At 42.9% G+C, this 15,417-nt stretch overlaps 1 protein-coding gene across 6 annotated transcripts in view; it reads right to left on the bottom strand.

Annotated features, from left to right (window-relative positions):
* Positions 1-567: 567 nt before the first annotated feature.
* The window catches only part of Mettl9 (methyltransferase like 9), a 38,144-nt gene continuing 23,294 nt past the window's right edge, over positions 568-15,417 (bottom strand). For 4 of the 6 annotated variants that reach the window (XM_040755231.1, XM_040755230.1, XM_040755224.1 and 1 more), the window contains exon 5: positions 568-1,278. In XM_040755231.1, the coding sequence (XP_040611165.1) occupies positions 1,073-1,278 (206 nt within the window). In that variant the 3' untranslated portion in view covers positions 568-1,072. The remainder of the gene's footprint in view (positions 1,279-15,417) is intronic. The other 2 variants (XM_040755225.1, XM_040755226.1) reach the window with 2 other exon arrangements.

A 15,417-nucleotide genomic window follows, 5' to 3' on the forward strand; every position in this document is an offset into this window, starting at 1 on the left:
AAGCAGTCTGTTCTTTGGAATGTGTTCACAATGGCTACTGATCTTGCTAATGAGGTCTCCTCCATCACTGTTATTTCTGGGTTTCCTGGAGGAAGCACTCCCAGATTCTAGCGTGTGTCTGCTATGGTCTTCAGCAAACATACATATTCTTGGCAAATATCACTCAGTTAAAGACTTGGAGATAGGCCAAGTTCTGGGAAGGGGGTATAAGAGGAAGAAGTTGAATAAAGACACTTTAGGCTGTATCCTGCATCAATGTGATGGAATGCTTCAATCCTGAGGACATGAGGCAGTCTAGGAAAACAGCTGAGGGAGGGGCTGACCAGAAGCTGGAGTTTCACCACCCGACTGAGGGTGGTGCTTCCTAGAGCACAGTATCTGATTGAAGCCGGTCACTCTAGGGATGTCCAAACTGCCTGAGGTTCTCCACAGCGCATTCTCCACGTGCCCGAGCTGAAGCCCGCCTTCTCTGCTCGAAATGGTCTGCATGCTTCAAACCAGGCTCCTGCTGGGCATTCCTAAAGCTAAAGTCACACAGAATGCCCAAACGTAAACATGGTGCCAGAGTCATCTCCAAAAACGTTTATTAGCATGATTAAAAACATTTTTTGTATAGTAACAGAAGGAATTTCTAAACATGAAAGAGTTATCAGTGGTTCTACCTTATAACCAATATTTGGAATTCAATGGACAGCTTTATTGCCAGTCTTCATTTATTAAAAACAATCCATTTATCAGTTCCATGACATCATGACTATTGCTTTGTCTGGGAATGAGTCCCTACAGCAATTAAGTATAAAAAATATCTTCCATCATAACTGGAGAGTGACCTGCATTGGAGCGTGACTCTGAGTAAAGAGTTGATTAAAAATACACAAAAGAGTTGGGGTTTTGTTTTTAAAAACACTCCTTTCCACACTACAAAGAAAGAATTAGTATTTTGGCTTGTAAAATTCCTACACGATACTGAGAATGGCAGCCCCCAGAGGCCCTCCCTCACATCACTGCACACATCCCCTCTTCTGGAGGGCAGACTCCAGGGTGAACGCTGAAGGCTTAGGCCTCCACATGTCTACACTGGTCTGAGAACAAAGACAGCGTCGTCTAGAACATAGTAGTCATTGTACATGTCGCCTTCACACAGGTATGGCAGTCTAGTGAAAGCTTCGATGACAAAGCCAGCTTTCCTGAACACTTCAGGCAGGCTATTCACTTGTTCTTCCCAGTTCTGTCCCTTGATTTCCAAAATTTCTGATGGTTTCTCCCACTTGCCACCTACTAGAACAAATAAAAGAATAAAGTTAGATCCTTGAACAAATAACTCACTGAAAGAGGGAAGGGAGGGGAAAGCCAGGGTTCCAGGTACTGAATGCCCTTGGATTTGTCATTTCTGAACAGTTCCCCACACTCTTCAACAGAGGTGGACACAGCCTGGAAGGAATGATAGAACTTGCCCACAGTGATATTCCCAGGCTGTCTGCATCCAGACTGATGGAGCTTCTTTTGTGGCTCAGAAAACTAGCCAGTAAATACTCAAATATAGGGTCAGAGAGTAACTGCTAGCATTTGAAAGGAGGTTTTGCTCAACACAAGAACTCATGCAACACTTATTCAACTTCCAGCCTAGTGAGTTACCTGGATGAAAATTAAAATAGGTTTGTGAGGATTTTTTTCCCTGGTTTTTGAGACAGGGTTTCCATGTGTAGCTTTGTAGACTAGGCTGGCCTCAAACTCAGAGACCCACCTGCCTCTGCCTACTGAGTGCTGGGACTAAAGGCACATGTATGCCACCGTCGCCCAGCCTCTCGTGAGGAATTTTAATTCACAGAAACATACATGCTTTTCAAGAGAAGCTGACCCATTCCCTAAGTCAGCTGTCAATTACTTCCAAACCTATAAGCATCAGGAGCCTGGGATACGAAAAGCGGGTAAGGTCATATTCTCCTACTGTAGAATATTATTTTAACAAATGTGTTACATTTGTTTATGCTGTGGGACATTTGTTTAATGATACAAAGATGTGTTGCATTATTTTATGTTGTATTTATTTAACTTTGTGAAGCTGTGTTACTTTTCCTGTCTACAACACCTGATTTGTCTAATAAGGAGCTTGGAACAGCCAATAATAACAAGGTAGGAGAAAGGATAGGCAGGGCTGGCAGGCAGAGAGAATAAATAGGAGAAATCTGGGAAGAAAAGGATCTAAAAATCAGAAAAGGAGGAGGGCATCAGGGACCAGGCACCCAGCTACACAGCCAGACACACAGTAAGAAGGAAAGGAAAAAGATACAGAGGCAAAAGATAAACAGGATAATTTAAGAAAAGCTAGCTGGAAACAAGTCAAGCTAAGGCCGGCATTTATAAGAAAGAATAAGTCTCCATGTGCATTTATTTGGGAGCTGGGTGGCAAGCCCCCCAAAAGAGTCAAAGTAATAAAAAACCAACAACATTCTTCTACAAGTCACACCCTGACTACACACAGACAAAACCAAGAATATATTTGAATGTAGGGTCCTTTTAGAGGCTATGGTAATAAACACTAAATTCAGAGTGAGGCTTCCGTAGAGCACACAGGATACTGAGGAAAGACTATGCTCTCTTTTCAATGGCCGGCACTGCATTCTCTGTCTGGGGAGTTAATCCTTAGTGGGAGGGGAAGCTGCTTTTCTGGCAGTCCTTGCAGCAGGGGACTGGTGTAACACCTTGGCCTGCTGCCAAAACTGGAATGAGGAGCTGGTGAGCCAGAAGAACAAGAGGTGTTTGCTAAGTGCAGGCAATGAATCAAATGGCTAGGGAGGTCGGCTGATGAGTGGGTGTTAATGACAAGAGTTTGCAACACTTAGTGCCTAGAGACAGCAGCCCAGCACCACACCAGTTTCAGTGTGACTCAAGCTCCTCCTGACTTTGGGTTCACGTGGTTCTCCAGATCTTCCAAACCTCCAGGAGCCATCTCAAATCGTGTTAGAAGTCTCTTTTTTGCTGGATCAGCCTGAGTCAGTTCCTGCTACTTACAAAGAACCACCTGACTGGTAGAGGCTGAGTGTGTATGGTGGCATCGAGGGGACTGTATGTGACTCAGACCCTGAGCAGAGACCAAGGGGCATACCCATTTTGCTTGTCAACACTAAGGAGTCTTTGAATTAAAGCCAGGTGGACATGTTTACCACTAACTGAGTACTTCTTCACCATACTAGGATACACTGGCCACTAGTTTTTCTCCCAGGCCTACAGGAGACATGATTTGTGGCTGCTCAGGTCTAGCAATTTCTGGCTCTGAGAGGCCCACAGAAGACCACAGCAGCAACAAGAGTACTCTGATAATGCCAGGCACTGCCAGAGGACCACATGACTTCCTGGAACACGACGGGGTGTAAAGCAAACCTCCACACAAAACATCAAATGCCTGTGAGAAAGTCTAATACACACACACACAGTTTAGAAAAACCCCCAACTGAAATCTCAACTTTAAATGGTGAAAACTTGTTACAAACCATGCTTACACAATTTCTAAAAGTTCCTGCTTGTGCTTCCTTAATAAGAGTTCCTCTTTACTTCTTCCTTTCTGAAAAGAGAGGAGGAAAAGAAGGCCATCCTCTTGAGTACATGCAGAGTGATAGGCCCCGTGAGCACAAGCAAGATGGGCCTCCGGCTGGAAGTCAGCCTGATCCTGTTTCATGTCGGTAAGGAGGGTTTTTCCTTTTCTCTGTTTCATTTCAATGAATTGCTGCTTCCCGACTAATGTATGTATACTTTTAGTTCTTACCAAATAATTGGAAACATGCAGCACTACAGTATAGGGGTGAGGTTTCTTCATGCCCAGAGCTGAAGGAAGGTTTCCTACTAGCCTTGATGACCTCTGCTGTTGTGCTGCTTTGAGCACAGCTCACCAGACAGGGTCTGCTCAGGACCACATGTGCTAACAATTCAATTCCGACACAGGTAAGTTGCTCCAGGCTAGTGCACGCTGCACAAGATTTGCTCAATACTTCCTTCCACAGGATAATGTTTCTAAAGGCTGAAAAGAACTTAGTTTTAAAGCTACTGTAACTTGTTCTAGAGAAAAGCCACCCCATAATATAAGTAATCTTCAGATACTGCCTGTACCTGTTCTAGCTCTATAAAAGTTATTTCTTTCATCATAGTTGTAAATAATCTCAGATCTACCCACAAAACTAGACTGCAAGGAAAGAAATGGAGCAAACGTTCCTGAAATTAATTTTTTCTCATCTGTAAAGGTATGTCTATAGTGCAGTAGTGAGCCACTTCCTAGCATACGCAAGGCTCTGGGTTCACACACAAGAAAAGGAAAGCAGGACAAAGGGAGGGGAGAAAGAGGTAGGGAGGAAAAGAGAATGAATTCTACCAACATGCTAACAGTGGCTCTTCTGGCTGAAAAACCATGGTGATGTCTTTACACTGTTCCTGTCTGCAATGAGTATATACTCCTTTAATTACTATTTTAGCTGGAGTTAAAGAAAAGTCTTATCCCTCCAACTATATTATGAAATGTTTGCAGATACAATAACAGTGGGTAAGTAGATGTGACAGTAAGAAGAGATGAAACAAGACTGAAGTAAAGCCAGGCAATGATGGGTCCACCCTGCTAGGTACCTACTTTTCCAAGTTTGACGTTTTCCACAATAATAAATGTTGGGCTGGGTAGTGGTGCTGCACACCTTTAATCCCAGCACTCAGGAGGCAGAGGCAGGTGAATCTCTGAGTTTGAGGCTACAGAGTGAGTTCTAGAACAGCCAGGGCTACACAGAAAAACCCAGCCTTGAAAAGCCAAAATAATAATAACAATTCTACTACTAATAATAAATTATTAATAAATGTTGGAGCTAGAGAGATAACTCAGTAAAGTGCTTGCTGTGCAAGCAGAGGGACCTACATGTGGTTTCTAGAACCCATGTAAAAAGGTCAAGCCTGGTGGCACACGCTTCTAGTATCAGTGAGGGGGAGGCAGAGCTGGGCAGATTCCCAGGGCTCATTATCCAGCCCCGCCTACTCAACCACTGAAACCCTGTCTGGAAAAACAAAAGTAGACAGAGCTTATCCTCTGGCCTCCACACGCACCTCAACATCCATGTGTGCATGCCCACAGACATGAGTAAGCACACTTGAACAGGCAGGCATACATAAGCACAAACAAAATCAGCCTACAGTAGCCCTTAATTTTCAAAAAGTAGTAAGGTGATTTTATTTCCTCCAAGCTAAACTTTCAACATTTTTAGTGAAAACCGACTTAAATCAAAAAACTAACGAGCCTAAGAATTCCTAAAAGAAACACTTCACAGGAGAGGGCTTTGGTAGACACTATCCAGACTTCTCGTTTTGGCTAACGTTGCTCAATTGGAGGGGGAGGGAACAGCACTGTCTCGTGATTTCTCCCACTCTGAGACAGAGATAGGAAACTCCCAAGTAGCAAATGCTTCTTACTGTGTTAAAGATTGGCTTTACTTTTAAAGCAGTCACCTGAAGGCCACCGAGACTGCAACTTGACAGGAATGATGCTCTTCAAGTCTGCATGTAGAGAACTGTGCTGCAGTGGCCCCTGCTTCTAAGGTGACTGTGCCTAGGCAGGGGGAGAGGCTGTAGTGAACAGACTAGGGTTAGCCCACTGCCCTCGCACACAAGAAGCCAGGAGGAACTCCCAGCTGACTAACTCCTGGAAGCAAGTCTCACAGAGTCTCAGCTTCCCTCTAAGTACACAATGCTCAAAGTGAACTGTGAGAACACTCTCACAAATGCTGTGACTAACTTCACTGCCTCTGCTGCTCTGGGTGGAAACCTACAGGACAAGATAAATGTTAAGTTATAAAGAACCCTAGCCTCAAAATCACCAGCTCTCAACCTGTGGGTTGCAACCCTTTAAGGGTCACATATCAGATATTTACATTATGATTCTCATAGCAAAATTACGGTTATGAAGTAGCAATGAAATAATTTTATGGTTGGGGGTCACCACAACATGAGGAACTATATTAAAGGGTCCCAGCACTAGGATGGTTAGAAGCACTGCTAAATGAATATAAGCATCACTGAACTTGAATGGATTCCCTCCCCCACGACATTCTCAGGAGCAAAGCAGTCTCAATAAGACTACTTGGCCCATTATTTTTTCTGAGACCATTTGACCTATACAAACTAGGCAGAAGTTGAAGTAAAAACACATATAAATCCTCATCTGCCTCAACCAATACCATTCTTCTTGTGACTTTCCAGCATCACATTTCTGGGACTAGAAGGTAAAGATAGGAACTCAAGCTCCAAGAAGCTACAAGGTAGAGAGTAGTAGTGGCAAGGCAGCAATAGAAATGGCAATTATCTATTAGATCCTATGGCTTGGGCACCATCGCACTTAAACTCCATATGAACTGCACAAGGGAGCAGCATCCCCACCATGATAGGAAACCCATGCAGTGCTTGGAGACACAAGTGCAGACATGGGTTCCAACTCCAGTCTGTTCTCCTTGTTACTATACAATGAGTCAGGTAAGACCAACGCACAGGGGACTCCCTCCCTGACCTCAGCTCTACAGCAGTTAGGGAAGTCATCAGTTGGGCCAGAGCTGCATTTTCTCATAGGTACACCTTTTCCCGTAATCCTAATTCCCAAATGGACACCAGATTCATCTCTAGGCAATCCAGCACCTAACAGGCAGGAAACCTGGTGGTGCTCATGTGCTTAAGCACACCCCAAAGCAAGGGGTGTGCAGGAGGAAACAGGCTCTTCAAGATTACACGGATGGCTTGAGATCAAGGAAATGCTTATAGGCAGGCACTAAGAATGTACTTTTGACTTCAGACACACCACCTCCACTAGCCACACTGATTCCCACGAGAACTTCTCTGAGGTTGTCCTCGTATAGCTGGCATGCCAACAACTATCAGGTAAAGAACAGCAGCAATGAGTTAGCACAGGTGAGGCCCATGTTGTCTTCACAGTATTGTTTTTAATGGGAGGTCAAGAATCAAAGAGACTGACTGGTCCCCTGGCCCAATAGTGCCAAGAAGCAGCGACTGCAAAGCTCCCCAACGCTCATGTGCTTCCTCACACAGGTGCAATGGGTGCCTGTACCGTCTCTGTAGTGCAACCAGATTACCTAGAGGTGGACTACACTTCTGAGACCGTCACCATCGAGTGTACCTTTTCCACAACTGGATGTTCTTCAAAGCAACCAAGAAGCCTGTGGTTTCGCTGTGGCACTCATCATTCTGAGGCTCTGTGCTTGGATGGATGCAAAAATAAGGCAGACAAGTTCACAGTACAAGAAACCCTGGACCAGAACCAAGTCTCCCTCACTGTCAACAGGGTGTCTCCAAATGACAGTGCAATTTACATCTGTGGAATAGCATTTCCCCATGAACCAGCACCAAGAGCTAAACAGACTGGAAACGGGACTACATTAGTGGTAAGAGGTCAGTCACAGGACCATGTCACATTTGCTAATACGTTACATGGTTGTTAAGTTTCATGATAGTGTGAAGACTTTTCTCTGATTTTTTTGGGGGGGTTACTGTTCACTTTTTTTTTCTTTAAAACAAATCAAGTCTTGCTGGCTTGTTCTAGGCTGCTTTGAACTCTTGGTTCAAATCCTCCTCTTGCCTCAGCTTCCCAAAGAGCTGGCACTACAGGCATGTGATACTACAGTCTGTTTGAAATGTCTATCTCAGACTACTCAAGGGAGGGGCTTGGTGAAATTCCTACTGATGTTCATGTAGGTTTGATGTCCACATGTGAGTGAGGGAGGGATTTTCAGGAATCTTTTCAGAAAGCCAGAGCCAGTCCCTGATATTCAGGCACAATGACAAAGGCCAAGAATCTACTGGTGGCTTCTCTTCAAATCTGTGTTTACTCCTCTTTATTTTTTCTGAGTCCAAGTTATTGGTCACTTATGCTTCTATTACAGAGTGATATTCTAGGTGGTACAATGTTAAGACAGTTTCTAAGAAAGCTGGTAAGACACATAGGTCTCCCTGTGTTACACCTACCTACGTATTGAATATACAGGTTTCCTTGTGTAACACCTACACATAAACATACAAGCCTGTTATACCTAGCCACTGCCTGTGTTATACCTAGACACTGCACACATGGGCCTCCCCATGTTACACCTAGACACTGTATACACAGGCCTGCCTGTGTTGCACCTTTCAGGAATGAAGTATGGGGATAGACAGAGAACTCAGAAGGCCCACCATTGCCTCTGTGTCTGTGGATACCAGATGGAGTCAGTCAGGGACGTCCTGGAAACTAACAGCTTGCATCATGATATTATACTACCAGATTTATACCATAATTTGTGCTTGTGAGATAAAGGTTTAAAGATCTGAGCAAAATGTTATGTTTTACCAAAAAAAAATGTTAATTTTATAAACTGAGTCCATGGGATAGGACCTATGGGATATTTAACTGGAACCACAGGTTAACCAGAAATAATTTTGGATCTAATAGTCTTTCATGTTTCGTATCAGTACTGACAGACACACAAGTTACTTAATCCCCTCTTTGAACACAGACTACTTCCTGCCCAAAAGGAGAATTCAGAATGTGAAAACACTCAAGTGTTACTCCTTGCAGGGCTTTGCTAAAGGAAGCACGTGTCACAACTGCCTTTAAAGCAAGGCGTTGCCTCTAAGATCCTCAGGGTTCTACCTCTTCCAGTTTTTACCAAATGGCACTAGTTAGCTTTAAACAGTTGCACCACAAATACCAAGAAAATATCTGCACTGCACCAACAGGCTTGGTGACACTTGTTGATCACTTCTAACAAAAGAAAATTTAAGTGTCTGTGTATTTAAGTAATGCTTATAAAAAGTAATTCTTGGGCTAGATGGAGTTCAATAGTAGAAGGCTTAAGAGTATGTGAGGCACTAGGTTCAATCAGCAGTATGGTATCATTAGAAGGGGAAAAAAATAAAAAAACAAAAAGGTGATTCTTAGTACTACAACAGATGTCCAACTCAATTTGTTTGTTTGAGACAGAGTCTCACTATGTAGCCCTGGCTGTCCTAGAACCTATTATGTAGAGCAGGCTAGCTTCAAACTCAGAAGCTTCTCTGTCCATCTACTTCTACTTACAAGTGCTGGCATTAAAAGTTGAGTCACCATGCCTGGCTCTTCAACTTAATTTTTTAATGTTTTTATTTTATGAAGAAGCATTTCTGATGTAACACATCTAAGAGGCCACTGAACTGACTCTATCTCATTCTGAGCATCTTCTCTTCATGGGGCCACAGGGAGACATTGCTGGGATGGGTAAGCACAGCCAGCTCAGGCTCCACCTTTAAATTATCGTAAGTGATGCTACACAGATGCCTGCTAGAACATGCTTCAACAATGACTGTTCTTTCTGTCTCCACAATGAAGAAAGACTTGTCAGCAAGGAGGTACACAGTCTCCTGATCGTGCTCTTAGTGGTGTTCTCTGTCTACATCACTGGGGTGTGTGTGATCTTCATAGTCCTCTTCAAAGTAAGTCAAATGTTCTCAACTGAATGTTACCATAGAGAAGTCACTTTCATCTGTCTGCCTTGGGGACAGCTAGCCCAGAAAACACCTGGTTCAGATCTTCAGGGGCCTCCACTTGGGAGGAGGCTGCAGAACCCTTGAGCCTTCATAGCTGAGACTGTTAGTCAGAGATCACACTCACAGTGACTCTTCTTCAGAGCCCACAACTAAGGGATTAAGCCCCTGTGTTGGTTTTCTACTGCAAGGGTGAGGAATCGGGAGAGGAGAGACTACTGTTATTTAGGGAAACCTGAAGAACAATTTTTAAGAGTAGAAACAGTTAATGAAGATATTAGAAGTTGTCTTAAAACATTCAAGACCTAAATGAACCAAAAAGAAATTTCTTTGATCCGTATATGTTAAAAAGTACGGGTATAAATATCCATTAGAATTCTTTCATATGCTATAATAAGATCCATTTAAGTTGCTAAATTCATTTGTTAAACAAAAGTACCTAAAATGTTATAAAAGTTATCTAGTGTGTACCACTCAAAGACTAGGCCAGCTCAGTTCTCTTTCAGCATAGTATCACAAAATGCTCACAGATTTTCTTATTCTTGGCAGTCAAAATCTAACAGTTCAAGAAGCAGAGAAACCAAAGACGACTCACAAAAGGTACCGCCAGTACTTGTATTTCTACACTGTGGCGGGTGGGAACAATTCATATGTGAGATGTGTTAGGAGGCCCAGAGAACAACAAAGTAGCTTCCACCCTAGAAGCTGCTATTTCCTCCCAGGGATCATCCCTCTGCAATCATCTAGGGAGGAAGCTGCCACCCCAACCTGATAGATCTCAGCCACACACTCTGCTGAACACACCCAGGGCACAAGGGCTAACTCCATGTGGCTGCAGAGGGGTAGCACTACTAAGCCCCTGCAATAAAGGTGGATGCAGCTCGCGCCCCTGACAAACTAACCCCCTTCTTTTGATTTTACAGAAGAGTGCTCGGCGCATCTTTCAGGAAATCGCTCAAGAATTATACCATAAGAGATATGTGGGAACAAGCCAACAACCTGTGAGTATAAAACAGCAAAGGACACAATGCAGATAGAAAGCCTCTGTCACTGAAAAGAATATGCTGCCAATAAGCTGTCAATTATTATTTTTCCTTTAGAAGACTCTTCACAAAGTATCTGTATCAGAACCTCTTTAGCCAAAAGTATGACAGATGACATTTGATACAATGTGTAACAGAGCCTCCATCTTAGTGATGTGGTGGTTTTCAATATAGGCACCAGGCTTTTATGTGGCCAGTGTCCTAAGTCAGTGTTACAAACCTGTATGTTTAAGTCACTTGTTACCAGTGTAAGGAAAACATAAGTTTGCTAGTGATAGAAAAGCAGCAACTTGCTAGCTCTGGGACTGGGACACTGGGACAGGATGGTCTAGGGAGCTTCCTGACAGAGTACCTCTCAGGCCACAGGATTCTGGAGGGAATGCAGTTTTATGGGTAGCATGATATCTGGTTCCACAACATATGGCTTGAATGCTAAGCCCTCTATAACAATGTACGCAGAGAACAAATAACTAGGAAAGAGGCAAACACAGCAAGATGATGACTATCAAGTGTGATTTTCTTTTCTCTCTCTCTTTTTTTCCTTTGGGGTGGGTAGGTGAAGAGAGTCATCCAACTTGTAAAGGCTTTTCATGTGCTATGGCTATAGCTCCATGGTAGAGCACTTGTCCAGTATTTACTAAGGCCCTGGGTTCCACCCTCAGCATCAGTTTTGAAAAATAAAAATCTAAACTTTTTTTTAACCAAAAGAGAATATCATCCACATATTCAATTCACCCTCCTGTGATTAAAAAAAAAAAAAGCATAAAGACAAAAACTGCCTGTTCACACTTTTTCCTATTGAAGCTAGAGCTTACTTTATTTTTTGAAACAGGGTCTCCCTTTGCAGTCCTAGCTGGTTGTGTAGACCATGCTGGCCTGAAACTCACAAACACAACTGCCTCTGCCTCCTGAGTGCTTTTCAACAAAAGCAAAAGTACACAGTCTGAAGGAAGATTGGAACTAAGAACTGCAAAGTTATGAGTCAAAGATGTAACAACAGCATCATGACAGATTTTATTTTAGTTCCCATATTCTAATTTAAAGGAAGGAAATGAAGCCAGGTATGGTGGTGCACACCTTTGATCCTAGCACTTGGGAGGCAGAGGCAGACACATCTTTGAGAGTTAAAGGCCAATTTAGTCTACATAGCAACTTGCAGGCTAGCCAGGGTTATATAGTAAGATACTGTCTTTTAAAAAAGGAAAAAATGGTAACCAGACTTTTAGAATAACTGGAAGGGCCAAGCATGATGGTACACACCTGCCATCCCAGCACCTGGGAAACTAAGGCAGAATTACCAGCTCAAGGCCAGCTTGGGTTTTATAGCAAGACCCTGAGCCCTGTTTCAAAAACAAACAAAACCAAGGTGAGCATGGTAACATACACTTGTGTTCTGGTTTTGTTTTGTTGGTTTTTTTTCTGTTAGTTTGTCTTGGTTTTTTTATTTATTTTTTTGGATTTTTCAAGACAGGATGTCTCTGTGTAATAGCTCTGGCTGTCCAGAACTCACTTTGTAGACCAGGCTGGCCTCAAATTCACAGAGATCCATCTGCCCCTGCCTTCCGAGTGCTGGGACTAAAGGTGTGTGTCATCATGTCCATTGGTAACATATACTTGTAATCCAGTATTTACTGGGTAAAAGCAAACGATCTAAAGATCAAGGTCATCCTGGACTACATATATGGTGAGTTCAAAGTCAGTCTGGGGAGGGGGGCTATGTATCTCAAAAGATGACACATCAAAGCAAAGGGCGGATTCATTTTTCACACAAAAAGAAAATGAAAGCGTGTGCCCACACACACCAAAGGTGCATAGTGGCAAAGTAGCTCCTATGTAGCTGTTGAATGACATCACTGGTAACATAATGTTAAGCAAAGCTCATGTTTACTGTCACAGGAAAGAGATGGCACTTACGAAAATAGAAGAGCACTTCCCAACTCTGGAAGATCATAGATGTGCTGACTTTTTAATTAAATCACTGAAAGTGCAACTCCAGCATCTATGCAATGTGATGGACACTAACCAACCAAAAACACCAAAGAGAGCTGGGGATGTAGCTCAGCTGGCAGAGTGCCTGTCTGGCAGGCATTGGGTTTGGTCCCTATCACCACATAAACTCAGCAAAGTGACACAAGGCTGTAATCCCAACATTCTGGAGGTGAAATAAAGAAGGTCAGAGGTTCAAGGCCATACTTGAGTACAGGATGAATTTGACGCCAGAGACAAATGTCATCTGGCTCAAAAACAACTGTTACCACCAAAAGAAAAAAGACAACAAATGGAAAAGGCAGCCAGCCAGTCATACCAGAAGGTAGAGCATAAGAAGCTGTCACTAACAGTAACTACAAAATATGAAAACCTCAAGGAAATTCAACTGGAAGATCTCTTTTACTAATTTTCCAGGAACAATCTAAGAAGCCCAATTTAAAAAAAAAATCATCTGAAGTCTCTCTCTCTCTCTCTCTCTTTTTTTTTTTTTTTTTTTTTTTTTTTGGTTTTTCAAGACAAGGTTTCTCTTCTGTGGGCTTTGGAGCCTGTCCTGGAACTAGCTCTTGTAGACCAGGCTGGTCCCGAACTCACAGAGATACGCCTGCCTCTGCCTCCCAAGTGCTGCTATTAAAGGCGTGCGCCACCACCGCCCAAGCAGAACAGTCTTTTAAAATTGTTATCACGTATATCCTGTCAGTTCACCCCAACATACTAGGTAAGTCACAGTCATTAACCCAAAGAAGGCTTAAAGTTAAACCACAGATCTCAATTCTGAGGAGAGATAAATGTCTTCCTGAGTTGTGGGAATGTTGAAACAATTACAGTCAAGTGAGAGGGGGCAAAAGAAGAGACAAGGCCAATTTTTAAGTAAAAGAAACACATTGGAAAAAGTATCTTGAACAAAAATCATTTTCTTCTGATACTGTAATGGAGCAATAGGCAGTGAACATTCTCCTGTTGAACTATACAGAACAACCAAGAAAAGCAAGAACAAGAGACCAGAGGAAAGCACAAATAGAGAAACCCAAAGAAAATGCCTCAGAACAAATGCATACAACTGACTCTAGATGTCAGTGTGGTGCCAGAGACTTCAGGCCCAGGGAATGCAGGGCCATATACTTGTATGAGCCTAGGAGGAAGGCCAGGTACAGCAAGGTCTTCACTATTTCTAAGAGGTGTGCAGTGGATTGTTCTTTGAATATAAAGTACCAACAAGCTTACACTGCTCATTAAACTAGATCACAGTGTATTCTACTAGTTCAGTTTCTTTTTTTGCATAAAATTATAATTTTAACAAATTAATCATGTTATTACATTTTCATTTGTACAGCATAATTCTCTTAAGTGCATCCTTCTCCCTGAACAGGTCTCACCATATTACCAACCCTAATGAAGACTGGGTGAGGAAATCAAGCAAACAGATTAAAAAGAAACACAGGCGGGGCCAGAGAGGCAGCTCAGAGGTCAAGAGCAGCGGCTGCTCTTCCAGAGGAACCAGGCTCAATTCCCAGCACCCACATGGCAGCTCACAACTGTCTCTAACTCTAGTTGTAGAGGATCCAACACTCTCACAGAGACATGCAGGCAAAACACCAAAAATAAATAAATCTTAAAGAAAACAAAACACAAGACTGATTCTTCTAAGTTATTAGTCTATACAACAAAACTGTAGTTGAATGCACAACACTGGCACCCCCCCAAATCAAGAGTAATCACTTCAAATATAATTGCTTTTTGTTAATTAATTAAGCCGAGCAGGCTAAGTACACTCATGCACCCGCACAAGAAGCCCACTCTGCGCCTCAAAGTCTCCAGTCCTCACAAGTTCCCATGGAAATCATCAGGATCTAATTAGAGACTTGAAGAAAGGAAGCAGTAACAGCAAAACAGAGTGCTCCAGACAATCTGCAGAAGTAACAGGTCAATAAAGGTCACCCCTAGCAACAAGGCTTTGTCTCAAATTTGCAATGTGTCACAGGCCAGACTCCTCAGATCCACAGGCAGCTCTAGACACCCACAATCAAGGAGCTTGTTCTCAGTCTTAAGTGAAGACTGCACTCTTATTTAGCTTGACTTCTTTTCAATGTTTCTTGTCAGAAACACAAGGAAATGAAATTTGTGGTTAGACTGATGTTTCTTCCTCCTGCTTTTCCACCTCCTGCTATGCCAGGAAGTAGCATTAAAATTCTATCATGTGGTTGCCCATCAGGACACAGGAAGCCAGAACCTCACAACTCAATGACTAGTGAGTGCAGTGTGGAGATGAAGCCAAGGCTTAGTCATAGAGAATGGCACCGCAGCAAGGTCAGATCAGAGGACACTTACTGGGTCTTTTCACTGTGTAACATACACATGATGTTTATGATATATAGGGCACTGACACTTGAAGCAGGGTGAAAAGCATTCAACAACACCAATGTAATGTACAGAAGTATGTTCAAAGAGAGGCCATCCATTCCATCCATTTTCTTCCTGCCCTCCATGTCTATAGATTTTTCCATTTTCAAGCCCAGTATAGGAAGCAAGCACCTGTAACCCACTTTTTATGTTTTTGGTTGTAAGCCTAGCCTTTGACAGCTGAGTTATCTCTCCAGCCCCTGTAACCTACTTCTTAGAAGCAGGAGTACAATCAGGAGTTAAAGTCATCCCCAATTACTTAAGGTTACATGAGACTGTCTCAAAAACAAATCTAGGAAGATGGCTCAGTGATGAGGACTCAATCTAGCATGCTTGTATGCAAGCATGAGACCTGAGATAGGTGTGGGAGCGTGGAACTGTAATATTGGGGGTGGGGGCTGGGGGGTACAATAGGCAGCTACCTGGGGCTATCTGGCCAACCAGTCCAGCTATAAAGCAG

This window comes from Mesocricetus auratus, unplaced genomic scaffold (assembly GCF_017639785.1).
Source record: "Mesocricetus auratus isolate SY011 unplaced genomic scaffold, BCM_Maur_2.0 Super-Scaffold_4256, whole genome shotgun sequence".
NCBI lineage: Eukaryota > Metazoa > Chordata > Mammalia > Rodentia > Cricetidae > Mesocricetus > Mesocricetus auratus.